The 19,073-nt window shown below is 37.7% G+C and overlaps 2 protein-coding genes across 2 annotated transcripts; both read left to right on the top strand.

Annotated features, from left to right (window-relative positions):
• The first annotated feature begins 1,280 nt into the window (after positions 1–1,280).
• LOC106409840 (RING-H2 finger protein ATL30-like) lies at positions 1,281–3,397 on the top strand. Its single transcript, XM_048762392.1, has one exon. It carries the CDS (start codon positions 2,412–2,414, stop codon positions 3,273–3,275), a length of 864 nt encoding a protein of 287 aa, XP_048618349.1. The 5' UTR covers positions 1,281–2,411; the 3' UTR covers positions 3,276–3,397.
• Positions 3,398–16,117: 12,720 nt separating this feature from the next.
• On the top strand, positions 16,118–18,058 carry LOC106407098 (transcription factor bHLH71). Its single transcript, XM_013847890.3, has 3 exons — positions 16,118–16,557; positions 16,744–17,202; positions 17,710–18,058. Exons 1-3 carry the CDS (start codon positions 16,201–16,203, stop codon positions 17,866–17,868), a joined length of 975 nt encoding a protein of 324 aa, XP_013703344.2. The 5' UTR covers positions 16,118–16,200; the 3' UTR covers positions 17,869–18,058.
• Positions 18,059–19,073: the final 1,015 nt, after the last annotated feature.

A 19,073-nucleotide genomic window follows, 5' to 3' on the forward strand; every position in this document is an offset into this window, starting at 1 on the left:
GTTTGGGGTTGCAACTTGAGTACATGAAAGGAGAAATCCTTGTGCATCAAATGACATATACTGAAAAAGTACTCAAAAGATTTTATATGGACCAGGCTCACCCATTGACCAGCCCAATGGTCGTGAGGTCCCTTGATTTGGACACGGACCCATTCGGTCCTAAGAAGGACGATGAGGATGTCCTGGGTCCAGAAGTTCCATACCTCAGTGACATAGGAGCATTAATGTATTTGGCTAGCCACACTAGACCAGATATATGTTTTGCCGTAAACCTCCTATCAAGATTTAGTTCTTGTCTGACCCAAAGTCACTGGAACGGAATTAAACATATCCTACGTTACCTACAAGGAACTAAGGATTTGGATCTATTTTATACCAATGAAACCAAAGATGGTTTGGTAGGCTTTGCAGATGCAGGCTACTTATCTGATCCACACCATGGTCGGTCCCAAACTGGTTATGTGTTCACTCATGGTGGTACTGCTATATCATGGCGTTCCATGAAACAAACTATAGCAGCCACTTCATCTAATCACTCAGAAATTCTTGCCATGCATGAGGCAAGTCGTGAGTGTGTATGGTTGAGGTCTATGACCCAACACATCCGATCAGATAGTGGAATGGTCAAGGACAATGGTCCGACCATCATATATGAAGATAATGCTGCTTGCATTGCTCAACTTAAAGACGGGTATATCAAAGGTGACCGAACCAAACATATTCTACCCAAGTTCTTCTTTACTCATGATTTGCCGAAAGCTGGAGAGGTCAACGTCCTTCAGATCCGTTCTAGTGAGAACTCAGCCGACCTCTTCACCAAGTCATTGCCCACCAGCACATTCAGGAAGCTCACGCAGTAGGTTGGCATGCGAAGACTCAAGGACCTTCAGTGATGTCCAAATCAGGGGGAGTAATGTGTGTTGTACTCTTTTTCCTTTCTTTGGTTTCCCTTTTACCACATTTGGTTTTGGGTTTTCCGGAAGAGGTTTTAATGAGGCAACATTAGCATGTTACAAGCCCTATATGGTTATGGCATCCAAGGGAGAGTGTTATGAATCATGAAGTGGATGGTCCATAACCTAGACCATACAAGTTCAAGACTAGAGTCCATTGGAGGTTTACATCCAGCCACATGGAAGACCCATTCAACCTTAGTCTTTATGAGTTTGACCATGTCATTATGTAGAGTATCTTTGTAATCAATTCTCCCTTTGACTACACCTTGTATATATATAGTGGTGTAAACAATAAGAAATATACAACACATTCTCACAAATGTAGTAATATAGTAGTAATATTCTACTCATAACTCTGAACGGAACCGTTTTTTCTATTCAAACACCGAAATACTTAAAGACACAAACGAGGCTAAGAGAACTAAATATTTCTCTAAAAGCTATAAATTCATGTTAACAAATAATTTGAGAAGTTAGCCATAACAATGATTTTCTTATCTTTGCCGAATCTGTACTTGTCGTAGAATGTGTTTGTATATAAAGTAAACAAAATTTACAGTTATTTTTTAAAAAGGGGAGAAAGGTATTTTAGAATACCTTATTTGGGTGAAGTAAGTTAATGGTCGGGAGTGACTCTCTCTCTCTCTTTACGAGAGAAGGTCTATTACATAGTGCCGAATAATTTGAGAAGTTAGCCATAACAATGATTTTCTTATCTTTGCCGAATCTGTACTTGTCGTAGAATGTGTTTGTATATAAAGTAAACAAAATTTACAGTTATTTTTTAAAAAGGGGAGAAAGGTATTTTAGAATACCTTATTTGGGTGAAGTAAGTTAATGGTCGGGAGTGACTCTCTCTCTCTCTTTACGAGAGAAGGTCTATTACATAGTGCAAACACTATTGGGCGCAAAGGCGCAAACTATTCGAACTCAAACGTGTTGATGCAAGCTCACTGCCACTTGCTCGCTGCACCACCGAGCCACTCGAATAGCTGCGGTTATGTTATCACCTCACTCTTATTTAAGCTTTCATTTCTTGCGTTTCATCTCAAGTTATTATGTACGCTAGTAGTTATTTTGTATGCGTCTTTATATGTTGTTCATCAATTATTTTAAACTTCTAAAATGCTGATAAAATAATTACTTGAGCTTTAAGCAAACCTTTTCCACATTTTAGTATATAGACTTAAGTAGATGAGGTGGTTTAATCACCAAGACAATGTAACTAAAGACTCGTTCAATGCAAGTTAAACCAATCAAACACACACAACTAACAAAACTCATTTCTAAATTAAGTAAACACACCCTGAACACACTCACCATACACAAAAACTCAACACACTACCATATTTTTTCAAAACAAAAACCAAAAACAAAATATAAATCAAGAAACCAAAGAGAAAACATTCCAGTCATTGAATCGGAGATAAGCAATCTCCGGCACTCTTTCCTTCAATGCCGATAACGAAACCGCTCGGATCAAACACAACTCTTCGATCTCAGCCACCACATCAGTACAGTAAACCGCCACTCCTTGTAATCCTAACCGTGATCCTCCTCGTTGTCTTCTTCATCGGTTTCTGCGCTCTCTATTTCTGCAAGTGTTTCTTCCACACTGTCTCACAGGCCTGGGATCGCCGTTACGGCAACAGATCACCCGGAAATCAAATCCAATCACAACAAGAAAACGCCAGTCAACCACCGGTTAACCCCGGTTTAGAGCCGCATATCATCCAATCCTTCCCATTGTTTCCATTCTCCTCGGTGAAAGATCTTAGAGAAGACAACCAAGGACTCGAATGCGCGATTTGTCTTCTCGAGTTCGAAGAAGAACACGTCCTCCTACGACTTCTAACAACATGCTACCATGTTTTTCATCAAGAATGCATCGATAGATGGCTTGATTCCAACAAAACATGCCCTGTTTGTCGCCGAAATTTAGATCCAAACGCTCCTGAAAACATCAAAGAGTTGATCATTGAAGTCATACACGAAAACAGCAACGGAAACCACGAGCAACCTTCAACATCAAACGAGGTTTCGTTGTCGAGGCAGAGCAGTAGTAGTGGTAAGACAGAGCCTTTACCGGATAAGTTTTCGAGGTCGAAGACGACGGGTCATTCGATTGTGAGGAATAAGCCGGAGGAAGAAGATCGGTATACTTTGAGATTACCGGATCATGTTAAGATTAAGGTTACGAGAAGACATAATAATAACCAAACAGAGAGTTGTATTTCGTTTGGTGAGCTTATGAGAAACAAACAAGGCCGGTTTGGTGAACTCTCTGGTCAATCACTTGTACCGGAATCCCAAAGTTAAAAGAAGATCTACAATTTTTTTGTTGACATTATTCATTACATGTTTTTCTTTTTGTATTTTGTTAGTAGGATACTTAAGATATCTTTGTCTAATGATGATGACTGAAGAATGAAACACGCTTAGATCGACTATTCCATTCAGAAAAAGAAAAAGTATAGATACTTGAATCAGTTACATAAACTAGAGGAATCAATATTATTAATTCAGAGTTTATGGCCAAACATATGAATATTGAATTGTTTTTGTCAATTAAGACAGAGTTTACTTTTTCACTTTTTCAAGGAATCTAATATTGGAACAATAAGATACTTCAAAACAGTTATATTGGAACAATAAGAGCAATATTATCGGTAAAAACGTTTTTGGGTTTTTAAATTTTTGTTTTTTTTTGTTTTCTGATTTTTTAAAAAAAAATTAAAAATGAATCAATCGCGGGCCACCACGTGTCAGTAGGGTCCGCGAACAGTACAAAGACCAAACCAAAACGCTTCTTATTTAGTTTCTTCTCCCTTCGGTTTTTTTGTGTTTTTTTGTGGGTCCCCCCCTTAAGAAACCTCAAATTTGCTTGGATAATGTTGCTCTAAGATACTTGAAAACAGTAAGATACCTGCAAAATATGAACGGAATTGATATGAGTCTTACAAAAAAGAAATGAATATTGAATTGTTTTTGTCAATTAAGATACACATAAGATATCATCTCCAAATTCTGTTTAGGGGCTTTTTGAATGGCAAAACGATAATATTCTGCTCGATTAGAAGATAGTGGCTGCATATATTACAAAATAAACTTACTATTTTTCTTTACTGTTAAGTTATATTATGTTTAAATAAAAAAATAAAAAATAGTAATAGTTTCAGAACATTAAACTTTAAATACTGAACGTTAAACTCTAAACTATTGGATAAATCAATTGGTTGTTGAGCATATGCAATATGGAGGAGCCAGGTTGGCTCAAGAAAATCATGGGTTCTTGGGCAAAATAGTTTTATTTTTTTTCACATATATATATATATATATATAGATATTTTATGCAAAAAAAATATTTGGGTCCTGATACTAATGCAAAAAAATATTTGGGTCCTGATACTAATGCCCCTTGCCCATATGCCTAAGCCCGCCCTGGGAGGAGCCAGAAGCATTTGGCATGTATTGGAGAGATGGGGATGCAGCGTGTCGTCACTTGTAACAGTCTGATCAATGGGTTGTCCAAAGAGGGTCACAACGGGATGAAGTTGTTTGTGTCGATGAAGATCATACAATTATGTTGTTCATAATCTATGCAAAGATGGGTGGGCGGGCTCGTATGCGCTTCAAAATTTCTCTTGTTGTGTTACAATAAAGGATTGAAATTACGTCGTCAGCTAGACGAGCAGTAGTGTTGTCAGGTTTACGGATGACGGTATATTATCAGGCAGCAAGGAGAACACAATACACAAGCAAAATTGCTTTTGAGTTCACTGCACTAATGTATCCTTAAGACACTGGATATATCTTAGAGAAAGTTCTTGATCATGTAAGAGCTACCTCATAGAGTCTCTCACCATTATAGTATATTATTATTTCTGATAAAGTTAAGTTAAATGTATTTTTTTTCTGAAAAGCTAATCACTAATTAAGTTCCATGTGTTTTGATAGTATCTTATGGGGTTCTTGCATGTTTTTAAACCAGATACGAACTTCGAAAATTTGTTCTCTCCTATTTGTAATATTTTTTTAGTTTAATAGGTGAAATATTGTCCTAGAACCTACAACTGAAAATGTTCTAAGAAAATCATTATTGATTAAGAATTTTCATGAGTCTCTCATCTCAACTTTTAGTCTTTAAACTAGACTTTTAGTCTTTAAACTAGAAAGTGTAGATTTGCTTCTCACTTATTGATCCAAAATTGATTTAAAAACTATTATTTTTTTATGTGTCGAATCTTAACAATTGAATTTTTATGTTTTTATCATTTGTTTCGTTTACCAAAATGTGATATTTGTTTGAAATATATTTAAAGATAATATGTGTGATTTAATAGTATAGATATTCTCTCGTGGAGAACAATGTGTTCTCATTTTTGAAATGTAATAATGGTATCGAAATTGATTTTTTTTTCTTGTTATATATTTGTATGATCGTTATAACCATCAACCTACACTATTTTCCTGTCCCTATTTGATTTAGATATTACACTTTTGACCCGTTCGTTTAAAACGCGAGTATTTTTTTGTTGACCAATTTGATAAAATTTTCATGAATTTTTAAATTTATTAGAAAATAAATATTTAAAAGTTGTTATAATATAATGTTTGAGTTTCAAGCAGTGTTTTCATATCTTACCCAAATCCGTGGTTGAACCGGTAAATCTAGCGGTCCTGTATATAATATGGTTTAGATTTAATGAAAATTCTTTAACTAAAAATCTTATTGAACCCGGTAAAACCCACTATTAACAAGTTAGAGGTAATCATTATAAAAATGATTTGAATTTAACAAAATTTAAAAGAAACAAACACACATTCAAATAAATGAATTATATCACGTGGTTGAATTTGATACGCTCCTGATGGACTGCAGTCATATTGTTGTAGTACATTGTTATATTGTAATTTTGAGTAATATATGTTTTAAAGAATAAAACCACATGATTAAAATAGTTTTCCTAACTGATTTGTGTATAATAAAAGTACCTTTTGTGTATAATAGGTTTTTCAAAAAGATATAGTTCATAACGAAATTTATGTGTATAATAAAATATGAGCACTAGAAGTTTGATTTTATGAGCTATATTAAGATTAAATTACATTTGGAAACAAATTTTTTCTCAAATGATACCAATGGATATTCAAATTTGGGCATTTAACTAATGAATAATTTTGATTATTATGACCCAAACTCATGATTTGATAGAGATGCATTTGTAGTTATATACTTATATGCCCAAAACTAAAAGACTACAATGTCATTAATTATAATTAAAAAAGTTTTGGAAAAGTAGTTGCATTTTAGGTAAAAAAATTTTTTTTAATGAGAAATAAAAAAACAAGAATGATCATCTTTTATTAGTATCGATAATGTTAACCATTAAAATTTTCATACAAATAAAGAGAGTTTTTCAACAAATAACATAGCTGTCTCTTATATGAGAGATTGTGATACTCTCCCTTTTCTTTTGTGCTATTTTCTTTTATGGGTGAGAGATTAAGCAATCTAGAGGCTCTAAGTGTTCTTTGGTGATAATTGTGATTCGACTTCGAGATGTCTCTATTGGAACTAGAGGTTCTTTTTAGTCTGCATCAATGGAGTCTAATATCAGGTGTAGCGTAAACTTCTCATTAGTTAGGTTTTTCTCATACCAACCTGTGGAGAAATGTTCTCAGAAAAAAAAACCCAGTGGAGAAATGTATCTTTTTTTTTTTTTTGTAAATCAGCCTTCAAATTAAAACTTAAATCGGTTACATAATGGATAGAGCATGCTTGGCCACACGGTCAGTTCTATGATTATCTAGTCTAGGAATGAACTTAAACTCAACGACATTAAAGAGGGTAGATAGGAATTGAATATCCTTGAGGAGAACGGCGATCTCGACATGTCTTCCCCTTGAATTCACCAAATTAATGAGAATCTGAGAATCAGAACAGATGATGAGACCGTTAATCCCGCAACGCAGAGCAGAGGTCATGGCATCTCTCAATGCCAAGGTTTCCGCAGTTAGGGGCGATGCTACGAAGGTAGCTATCGCTGAATGAGAGGAGGATGAACCCGCATCATCAATGATCCAAGCAAGTCCTGCACACTTCGTTGATGGATTCCATGCGGCGTCCGTGTACATGCAAGTTCTAGACGAGACTAGATTGGGATCCTGGTTGATGCGAGGGTTGATTTGATGATGGGTAGGGTTTAGATTCTGAGCAGAGGTCCACTCGCGGGCTTCTCGGATTGCCTTCAGGATTGTCTCCTCTGGTGAGAAGTGGCGTTTTTGGAAGATCAATTGGTTTCTGGAGATCCAGAGGTTCCAACAGATCCAAGCAGAGAGTATCCCTGGGCCTAGTCCTGTAGGCGGTAGGAAAGGAATCCGTCGGAGCAGGTCAAGACAGGTCCACGTTGTTGTAGTGAGAGTTATGGTCAAGGTCGAAGCCAGCGGAGCTAGGTCCCAGACTTCATGGGCATACGTACAAGTGAAGAGGACATGGAACACAGATTCAGTCTCATTACATCGAGTACAACTGTTTGATAGATGTATGTTTCTGACTGAAAATTGTTCTCCAACTGGTAAAGCATCATGAAGGGCGCTCCAGAGGAAACGCTTTATCTTCTCTGCTGCCTTCAGATTCCATACATTTTCTAACCAGTCTTGATTCATCGAATGTGCAGGTCTCTCTTCATTGATGAGTGTCTCCATCTGCGTTTTGTATCCGGATTTTGTGGAGTATTCACCTGATTGGCTTCGGAGCCACACCAGTTCATCAGGGCCGTTGCAGATGGAAGGTTTAATTTGAAGTACTTCTGCCTTATGGAAGGGAAGAACGAGATCGATCTTATGGATGTCCCATTCTGTGGAATTGTCCATCATGAGGTCCGCAACTAGAAGATCCTTAAATGCTTCTGGGGCAGGTCCAAAGGGTCGATGTTGGCATAATGTTGACAAACAAGGATCATGCCACACGCTGATGTTAGTACCTGTGCCGACAATCCACCCCAAATGTTTTACTAACAGGTCTCGACCAATCAGTACACTCTTCCATCCATGGGAGGATGATTTAGCTGCTTGAACTGATAAAAAGGTTCTTCCTTACAGTGCTTCCCCAGTAAGCATCGAGCAAGGAGACAGGAAGGTTTTGTGATTATTCTCCAGCTTAATTTCGCTAGAAGAGCATCATTAAACGTAGGTATGTCTTTGAATCCTAGACCTCCCAGTTTTTTTGGTTTTGCCATCTTCTTCCACGAAATCCATGATATTTTCCTCTTATCTTGTGTAGAATCCCACCAGAAGCGCGTTAGCAGAGATTGGATTTGGGCGCAGAGGGTTTGGGGGAGCTTAAAGAAGGACATTGCATGCGATGGTATTGTGGCCAATACAGAGCGTAGCATCACCATCTTCCCTGCTCTGGATAGGTGTTTTGAGGACCAGCAAATAGCTTTGCGCTTCATACGATCGACTATGAATCCAAAGGCATCGCGCTTCCGGCGACCAAATTGCTCAGGCAGTCCTAGGTATTTCCCAAAGCCTCCACTATTTTCTATGCCTAGGATCTGCTTTATCTGCGCTTTTAGTTCATTGCTTGAATTTTTTGAGAAAGAGACTGCAGATTTTTGAGTGTTGATTAGCTGCCCCGAGAGTGATTCATAGGTAGCTAGGATCTTGTTTAGCGTTTGGGCATTGGCTGCGTTTGCTTTGCAGAAGAACATAGTATCATGTGCAAAGAGCAGATGATTTATGATTGGTACGCCTGATGCAAGGGCTATTCCTTTGAGTTTCCCATTCCTTTGTCCCAGGTTGCATAGACTTGATAGGAGTTCCCCGCAGAGGATAAAGATATAGGGGGATAGAGGGTCACCTTGTCTTATTCCTCTGCCGGGTTTGACATTTCCTTTTGATGCATCATTGATTATGAATGAGAAGCTGACTGTCGAAATGCATTGCATGATCCAATCTGCGAAGGTAGGGTGAAAGCCAAATCTTAGAATAACAAGCTTGATGAAGTCCCATTCTAACCTGTCATAAGCTTTGCTCATGTCAGTTTTGACAGCCATATAACAATGTTTCTTCGCCTTTGACTTCTTCAGATAGTGTAGCAGTTCATGGGTGATCAAAATATTATCTGATATGGCTCTTTGTGGGACAAATGCAGATTGGGTTTCAGTGATGAGGTCACCAAGGAGAGGCTGGAGGCGCTTAGCTAGAAGTTTCGAGATGATTTTGTAGCTCACATTGCATAGCGCTATCGGCCTGTAGTCTGAGACCTTCATAGGGCTGAGTATCTTTGGAATCAGCCTGAGATGGGTTTCGTTGATCGAGCTTGGCATTTGGCCTGAGTGAAAGAACTCTTTGACCTCTCTAACCACATCGTTTCCTATCACCTGCCAGTTTGATTGAAAGAAGCAAGCTGAAAAACCATCAGGTCCCGGTGCCTTGCCCGGGTGAATGGAAAAGAGAGCGTTCTTAATCTCCTCTGAATCAGGTAAGCGAATCAGTCTCTGGTTTGTAGCCTCAGAGATGATTGGTTGGATGGCTTCATTGATCACTGCTTCCATAATGTCAGGGTCGCGGGGAATAGGAGTGAAGATATTAGCAAAATATGTCTCCATTGTGGCTGCGATATCTTCCTCTGTGAACATCGGCTTACCATCTGCATCCTCAATTACAGTAAGTTTATTGAGTGTTCTTCTTTTCCTAGTAGAGGCGTGGAAAAAGCATGTGTTCTTGTCTCCCAAGTTTAACCAGAGTTGTCTGCTTCGTTGGTAACAATGGTCTTCTTCGTTCTTGTATGTTTTTTTCAACTCTTCATAGAGTCCAGCAAGACGTGTTTCATTGGGTATAGAAGCCGACAGTAGCTGGTCAATTTGTCTCTTTAAGTCCTCCAATCGCGTCTTTAGCTCAACTTGTTGTTGTTTTGACCATTTGATAATAGCTGTTTTGCACTTGTCAATCTTCTATTTGACCCTAAGTTGTATCTCCTCTGCCCAAATATCTTCCACCAGTTTTTTCACTTCAGGGTTGGTACTTAAGGTCCGGTTGTATCTAAAGATTCCCTTCTTTTTCTTTCGCAGGGATTCAAAATATGTAACAATGGGTCGATGGTCAGAACTTTCGAATCTGAGGTACTCGCAGCGGCCAGACGGATAAAGTTCTGCCCAAGAGCTATTTGAGAGCGCACGGTCTAGGCGACACTTGAAATTGTGATCCCATCGTTTTCCCCTCCAAGAGAGGCAATTACCAGAGTGTTGGAGGTCATAGAGGTCACCTTCGATAAGGAAAGTTCTGAAGTCTTCAAAGGATCCCTCTGGTCTTTCAGGTCCTCCTTATTTCTCGATATTACCCGTGAGATCATTGAAATCTCCAGATAAGAACCAAGGAGCGTCACGCACCAGAGCTAATGCGGAAAGGAAGTCCCAGGTTTGCTTTCGCTTCTTCTTATCTGTGTCTCCATAAATGAATGTAGCAAAGCTTAATTTCCCTTCATAGATCAACTTAGTGTCGAAATAATTTTTACAGGAGGAGACAACTTCAAGATCAATTCCCTCTTTCCAAAGTAGAGCTAGTCCTTCTCCTGCAGTTCCATGTGGAGGTACCGTTCTGATGTTCCCCAGCCTTAAGCATTCGAGTTTTTTAACCACCACATGATGGGGATTTTTTGTCTCCGAGAGAAATATGATGTTAGGATCGACTTTTTTGCAGATTTCTCGGAGTCGTCGAACTGTCCAGGGGTTCTCCACCCCTTGACAGTTCCAGCATACTACTTTTCAGCAAGAGGAGAGGACGGATGCCGAAAATCCGCCTCCACATCAACCCGTAGCTTTTTTGGTGGAGCCTTTGATGTCTTGGGTACCTTAGGACCTTTGTGAATTGTGCTAGGACCTGCTCCATTAGTTTTCATGTTTTTTCGAATGTTCACCTCTCTGCGAGGGATAGTTGAAGGGATTCTTCTCTTCAGTGGGGATGGTTGGGTTTTTTAAATAGTACGGCGACGTACTCCAACACCCAGAAAGCTAAGTGGAGAAAGGATTACATTTCTTCTGCCAGGAGGTCTTCCAGGTCTTCGTTTTGTAGCCACTGGAAGTGTTTCAGGGGGGGGGGGGGGTCACAGGGTCCTCCTCAGTTTCCCTTATTGGCCCAAGTCGCATGGTAGCAGGGATTCTAGATGGGTTTGGAGACAAGTTTTCTCGGAGGACGCTTGGATTTGCATTCTGTGGGTTGTTCGATGGTGGGACTCTAAGCATCAGGGTAGCAGCTTCTACCACTTCACCAGCTTCTTCCGCAAGGCGGAAGCGTTCTTTCCTGGCTGCACTTTCAACAGGGTCTGCGCAGTTTGTATAGTTGTTCATAACCTCCCTGACTTCCGTCATTGCAGCGTTTAAAGCCGTATCCGGAGCCATATCTTCGTTTTGTTGATAGGGTGGTTTAGAGGACGCTGAGTGTTCACTGCGAGGTATCATCTCAGGTGCTGGTTCCCTTGGGCGTGGGGGTTTCTCCACCCAGATCTGCCTGTGGGAAGTGTTCTTCTGGATATGGTGAGACAGTGGTTTATCGGAAAGGGTTCTATCAGACGACTGATTGAGCGGTCTCCTGTATTCCCTAGAGTGGGCGGAACTCGTCTCATTGAGTTCTCTGGGGCTGTAATAGTTAGCACGCTCGTTGCGGGAGTAAGGGAGATTGAATTCTCTATTTCTCAGAGGCGGGGATCTTTGTCTACTACCACCAGAGTAGATGGGTTTTTCTCTCTCAGCTCTGTGTCTGTCCTCTCCCGGAGTAGGGTTTCGGTGGTTGTCTCTTTGGCTACGAGAGTTGAAGTGGGAGGTAGCTCTTGCGTGATACTCAGGGTAAGCGTCGTGTATTTGGTTTCTGCTATGCTCTCGCTTACTGGCTTCACTTGCTCTTTCCTGACTCTGGAAACTTTTGTTCACAACTGTAGGGCAGTCTAGTTGCTCATGGTCAAGCATGAGACAGAGGGAGCAGTGCTTCTCGAGCTTCTCATAAACAAGTGTTACTTCAACTTCTTCTCCAGTGTCAAACTCCATCGTTGCTTTCTTTATGAGGGGTTGGAGACCATCTAGTAGGACTTTCATCCGAGCTTTCGTTGATGTTATCTCAACCTTGTCGAAGATACCTATGTCATTGGCCAGAGATTTTAGAGCGACGTCTGACCATAATTGGAGAGGGATACCTTGGACCTGGATCCAAAAAGGTATTAAGTTCGGAAATTTTGGAGACAATGAAGGTTCCCATCGTTGAAGGATGAGCATCCAATGGGCAAAGTGGTAGGGTCTTTCATCGAGGACTTTTTGTAGGTCTTTCTCGGATGCAAACTGGAACTGGAAACATCCTTGGCCTAGATCTGCACCCACTGGTGTCGTCTCGACCTTCCAGTGCTCTCCAAAGAAGGCAATGAGAGACCACATCCGCTGGTATTTTGGGTTAGTCACCCTCCCCACGAGGGTGAGAGAGTGTTTACGCAAAAGTTCAGAGTTGTCTACTGGTGGGACTCTAACTCTTGCAGTTCTTGGTGGGTCTTGGGGAGCAGTCACCTCCTTTCCTTTCTCAGCGACAGAGAAACGTCTGTTGCTCATGCTTCAGTTGTAGCTAGTGGTTGAGGTAATCTTTGGTGGGTTTAGGATGGTTGGGGGTAAGAAGGTTTGAAGCTGTTTCAGATAAGGTTCTTCTCACACAGGTGAGAGATGGAGTATATTAGTTGCGAGCATCAAAGGTTCATGACTCTGTCCACGGTGGGAAGTCTTTCATGTCTCCGGTGGGAGTTGCTCCGGTTGACAAGCTGCTGCACGGCGGTCCCGCTGACCACGGGTCGGGGGAAGAACCCGGAGAATAAGAGTTCAAGACTTCCTATTAACCGAAGGATATCTCCCAAAGATAAAAGGATTTGAAATGGGCAGGTTAATATTCAACGGTCAATAAGAAAGATCTAGGTGGTGGGCCTCACAGACTGCTGGATATTGCACACTCTCGATAAAGTCGCCTGGGAGGTTTTAAGTCTCTTCCTTTCTTATTGTAAAAACAATTTTTTGTGTCACACACCTAAGAAAATAGTCTCGTTTTTCTTTTTATTGTAAATATATGTATTGAGATGAATTTTTGGCTAAAGAGAAACGCTATGCAGATTCAGCAACACCAACGACTTGAGAGCAGTTATTGTTTCACTATTGAGCAAAAAATCTCTTATAGCTCAATTTGGTAGAGTATTTTTGGATTTAGTTCAATAAAGATAAGAAATATATATGCACTTGTAGATTCACTTAGATGAACAAGATTTTAATGATAACGAATGAAAGAGCAAGAGTGTGATTCTGCTCCAGTAATTTCCAGGTTTAGGTGTATCTCCTTGGTGTTCAATTTAGTCATCTGTGGGTTAGACTTTTGGTAAGAGGTCTTTTAAAGTATCCAATGTAACTTCAGACAAGTTGACCAAAGACGTCATTTTTTGAACCAACTGGTCCCAAAATGTAGGCGCATCCACATTACTCATGTGCCTCTTCTGAACGCAGTAAAAACAGAGTTTTGAAGTTTGAGCCTTCTCTTGAAGACATTTTACTACAAGGGGTTCTGTATTTTAACAGAATCAGTAAGAAAGTTTTTTTGCAGAGGACTAAAGATAAGACTGTGTTACTCTCTAGACGTGGGCAAATCTGACAACAACAGTTTCAGCTCTTCGTCCTCTTTGTTGTTCTTGTCTTCATTTTCTCGGACTTCGTAAAATGGTAGACACTACTCTTAATCTCTCTTTATACATAAATAAGTACAAAGATTTGTAGCGTGTTTAGAGATGGATGCTCTAAGAGTTTTTTTTACAGACATGAACACGTGTTTGTTTGTTGATGCAACGAATCAGATTAGAGTAGACACGTTTCGTGGGTGTAAAAACATTCACAGGAAAGTCCTTTCTCAAAAAAAAAAACATTCACAGGAATCTTCATGTAAAATTCTTGGTAATAGATAGATACGTTGGAACTTGGAAGCAGACGGACATTTTTGCTTGTCAATGAAATTAGCAGATTATAGTGTTAATGGGTTTAACTTTAAAAAAATGGGACTGGCTTTGCTAGGTGTGTATACTTTACATAACGTGATCATTAAGTTTAGAAAACCCGTTGGTTAAAAACCAAAATTAACCGAACTGACGAACTGGATCAAAATTCTTTGAAACTAATATCAGGTTGCATTATATAGAAGAAGAAAAGCAAAATTCAAACGAATCTAAATCTGAATCGAATCCAAGACCGAACTCAAAATCAATACAAACAAACCAATAAATCAAAATTCATTTAAATTAATACTAAATTTGGTATATGTACCAAAACTTTTACTAGTATTATTCAAAATAAACTTTTAATTGCAAAATGAAGCAAATCTATATCGAAATGCAAAATGAACACAAATTTTTGAACCAGACCAAAGTTGGTTTTAGACTTATTAGTAGATCTGTTTTTCTAAAACCAAAAACCAAAATTTAATATAACTGCAAAAATATAATGCATAGGCCTAAACAAAAGTGTTGTTGGATTTTCGTTTGATATAGTCAAATTCGTGGAAGTTAACATACTTTTTATGGTAGAGGTCATTGCTGATTGTTCAAACGAATAATAAATTAAGTAGCGATAGTATGATGCTAACTTTATTTTGTTGTTAATTTATTTTTGTATGCTTAATCAATTACAGATTTTATATAGTACGGATTTGTTTCTGATGTATGATAGATTTTGTGTCCGGAGTTGTCTAATTTGTGAAAGTTAACGTTTTTTAGAACTCTGACAATATCTATCAGAGAAAAAAAAACAAAAACTCAAATGGTTAAAATTAAAAGTAACTTAAATAAAAACAATAAAAGAAATACTTTTAATCACGGGTTGTGTTTTTTACCTTCGTAGCTTCCTTCTGGTCCTTCTAATGTGCAAACAAATCTGACAGTCCTTTTTAATTATAAGCATACAATTGCAATAATTATTACTACCTTTTCCCAATATCACACAAAGAAAAAATCTTGTGGATATATTATATTTAGCCCACCAAGTAGTTTTAAGATGCAATCGAAGAATAAATATAATGAATACAAAAAAAAGATTTGAATGTGAAATTTTGCTTTCTTCCAGCACACATTTGTTCTTATATGTGTATGCTAGTGCCCGGTCCCCACGGTCCAGACATGCCAAATACCGAACCAGTTTGGTTCCATTTGTTTTCTTCTTGAACTGAGTAATTGGAATTAATCTAGTCTCTCTTTTAATCATTGATTTCTTCTTTTTTTATCAAACAATTATGTTAGCATTGTATACATAATTTGAATAATGTATGATGGTATATTTTCTTTGGGGCAGCCCAAGTATGTTACAAAGAGGTAATAATCATAAAATGTAAAAAAATGTTTAGATGCTTTTAGGATAGTAAAAGGGGCAATGAACTGAAAATTAAAAGAAGTGATGGTCCAGAATTGCGAGAAAAGAACACGACCTTAGACTCTCTGACCCATCTCACGTGCCACTATTTTCTTCTTCCTTCTAATCCCTTTCTCAATCATCAAAAATCATATGCATGCAAATAAATATGTATATATAGAAATTTTACACATCAATTTTTCTGGAAGATGGGTTACATGCTTGTGTGACTTTGATCACTACGATTATATAAAACTTCATTTCCAAATTTTGATGTTTGAAATGATATGATGGACAAATCTCTCAAATCCATTTGTACATATCTCTTCCGATTAGAATTAAGGTTTTTGTTAAAGAAGCCAAAAGTACGAACTGATATAAATGTATTGGAAGGTAAAAACGATTATGTGATTGTGCATATTTTTATGGGCTTACATAGTGTAGTAATATGTTTAGTCAAAATTTTACAATGTTGAAGGGTAAAACAAAGAATATATAATGTCATTCAGCAAATTAATTTTATAGCTAAGCTTACTCTTTTTTGAATATAATATAGCTGAGCTTACTTCGGAATTACACATCCATGATAGTACGGATCAAAATCAATATCAAATAATGTCTCACATGCACACATTCAGAAAACTCAGAGCTTCAACGTTTGTCAATTTTTAATCATTTCCATTTATTTTCCTGAAAATGTCGTTTTCGCCCACAACTTTTTATGAAATCTATATTCGTTATTTGAAAGCAAAAAATAATTAAAAAGATTTGGAATGTCGCTTTATAAATCAATGGTACTTAGTAATTCAATAAGGAAGAAAACGTTGTAAAGAGCAATGACTCTGGAAGCTTTATCATCAAATGGTCTCTTAAACTTTTTGCTCTCCGAGTCTCTTTCACCAACCCCATTCAAGTCTCTCCTCGATCTCGATCCATCGCCGGAAAATGACATCATCATCATCCCCAAGAACACAATTCCGGAGATGTCTCAACAAGAACCGGCGTCACGGCAGCCACCACCGGCTAGCAGAGGGAAGAAGCGGAGGAGGAGGAAGCCTAGGGTTTGCAAAAACGAAGAAGAAGCTGAGAATCAACGAATAACTCACATCGCGGTAGAAAGAAATCGAAGAAGACAAATGAATCAACATCTCTCTGTCTTAAGATCTCTCATGCCTCAACCTTTTTCTCAAAAGGTTCATTTTATGATTATCTTCTTACAATTCCGACTAGGGTTTCAATTTTATGGAATATTTTGATTTTGATCGAGTTTCAATTTTTATGATAAATTATTTTAAAAGGTTTAGGATTTTCAGTTGACTTTCAATATTTATTTACTAATATGTTCCTTCTTTTCTTTGTGCCGTTCTTTTCCATGAAAGGGTGATCAAGCTTCAATAGTTGGTGGAGCCATAGATTTCATCAAAGAACTTGAACATCAGTTACTATCTCTTGAAGCTCAAAAGCTTCAAAAGGATAAACTAAGCCAGACGGTTATTTCTTCAACAAGTCAAGACTCAAACTGCGAACCTGAGAATCCTCACCTGTCTCTATCACAGTTCTTTCTCCACTCGTACGATCCAAGCCAGGAGAATAGAAATGGCTCAACAAGCTCGGTGAAAACGGCTATGGAGGATCTTGAAGTGACTCTAATAGAAACTCATGCTAACATCAGAATCCTGTCAAGAAGAAGAGGTTTCCAATGGACCTCGGTGGTGGCTACCACCGGGCCACCGCAACTTTCAAAGCTAGTGGCTGCTCTACATTCACTCTCCCTCTCCGTGCTTCACCTCAGTGTCACAACATTAGAAACTTTTGCTATTTACTCAATCAGCACTAAGGTAAATTAACTGAATCCTCTTATCTAAACCGGACTTAAACAAGATTAGTAAAAGATGTTACACCATTGGTCCGTTAGACACTCTATGCAGTCTATTCTATCAGAACTATGGTAACAGAACTGAACTCTTATAATTACCATATACTATTATCTAAGCCGGACGATAAACCGGACTAAACCGAGTTTGTTCAAATACTATTTGAGGGTAACTTTTGTAGAAATGTTATGAAATTAGAGCTAGACGGCAGATTATGTACGGTTAGAGAGGCAGAAAAACAGAAAAGGAATGTCTCTGAACTCTTAACTAGATTTGGTCTAACATTTATTGCCATACTTGGCGGAGTTACTTTTTATTTTTCACCAATTTTTTGAAAATAGGTTTAGTTATTGAAACGTGAATCAATATTAATTACTATATTTTTTTCTTTTAAACTTCATACGGTGTTATATTTTTAGGGATGTAACTGAAAGTTTACATTAAATTATATTTTGTATTGGATTTTGGAAGGTGGAAGAGAGTTGCCAGCTAAGTTCAGTAGATGACATTGCAGGAGCAGTTCATCACATGCTAAGTATCATTGAAGAGGAACCTTTTTGTTGTTCAACAATCCCAGAGTTACCCTTTACTTTCCCCTTAAATCACACAAATGCCACTCATTCTCTCTGAGAATTCTCCTTTCCTTTTTAATTCCTTCTTTTAATTTTATAGCACATCTTTGATCGTTTTTTCTTTCAGAATAACGAAGGTTTAGTGCTTTCTTTTTATTTCCTAGGTTCTTTTCTGACTCTGTAAAGGCTAAATGTGAATCCATCTGGAGTATAATGGCACATAATATAATAGTAGTTTTTTAGTCGTTTTTCATTTTTTCTAAATTTCAAATAATTTAGCATACTTGCCAGGGTTTGAATTCTTATTTGATCTGATTGGGATTTTTAAGTTCTTAACTTGTAATATTTGTTTTTGGGTTCCGGGAACGTGAATTTCGTTCGCCGGCTTTACTCTCTAGGGAATGATCTTAGTTCGCCGGCTCTTAGTTTTATATAATAAATTCTTATTTTGTCATAATTTTCAGCTAGATTAACAGTCTTGGATTTTAGTAGTAGACTAAATACCTTTTAAATTTTTGTATAGAATCCCTATGACTTGAATGGTACTATATGGAGTAGTTTTGAATTTAAAGCTCTAACCCAAGATCAATCAAATCTAAACATATTTATTGTGTTAAGAAAGAGTTCAGGTGTCCATTCGGATTTGAATTAGGTTCAATCATGTTTTTGAACCTGCAGGAGCATAAATTTTATACATGTAAAATTTCAAAATCCTATTTGGATTCTCTTCGAGCTTACTCTGTTCGAATTGGGCTTAGTGAGTCATGTAAAATTTAGTTAAGCCTGAATCAATTTTAGGTTCGATTATATTTCATATTAGTGGTTGGTCCGCCCTACGGGCGGGGTGTATAATTTTATAAAGCAATTTCTAAAAAATATTCTAAACCTGTAAATATTTTTAATTTTTATGAAGCATTTTTGAAAATATATTCTAAATTGAAAACAATATCATAAACTAAAAAATAGTAAACAGAGTAGAATATATGTTTGTTTCAGTTCATAATTATATTTTGAATGAAATTTTAATTAATTTTAGTGTTTTAATGATTGTGTTTTGTTAATTATTAGAGCGTTTGTTGAACACTACTCCCTCCGTTATGTTTTAAAAGATGTTTTGGAAAGAAAAAATGTTTCAATATACATGTCGTTTTCCAGAAAACAATGCAAATTATAGTGACAAAAGACTATGGTTACCCTATATTTACTCCATTTCACGTGCTTTAGTATACAAAATAATCAATTAATGAAGGATAAGAAATGAAT

The sequence above is a fragment of the Brassica napus genome, chromosome C7 (assembly GCF_020379485.1).
Source record: "Brassica napus cultivar Da-Ae chromosome C7, Da-Ae, whole genome shotgun sequence".
Classification (NCBI taxonomy): Eukaryota; Viridiplantae; Streptophyta; class Magnoliopsida; order Brassicales; family Brassicaceae; genus Brassica; species Brassica napus.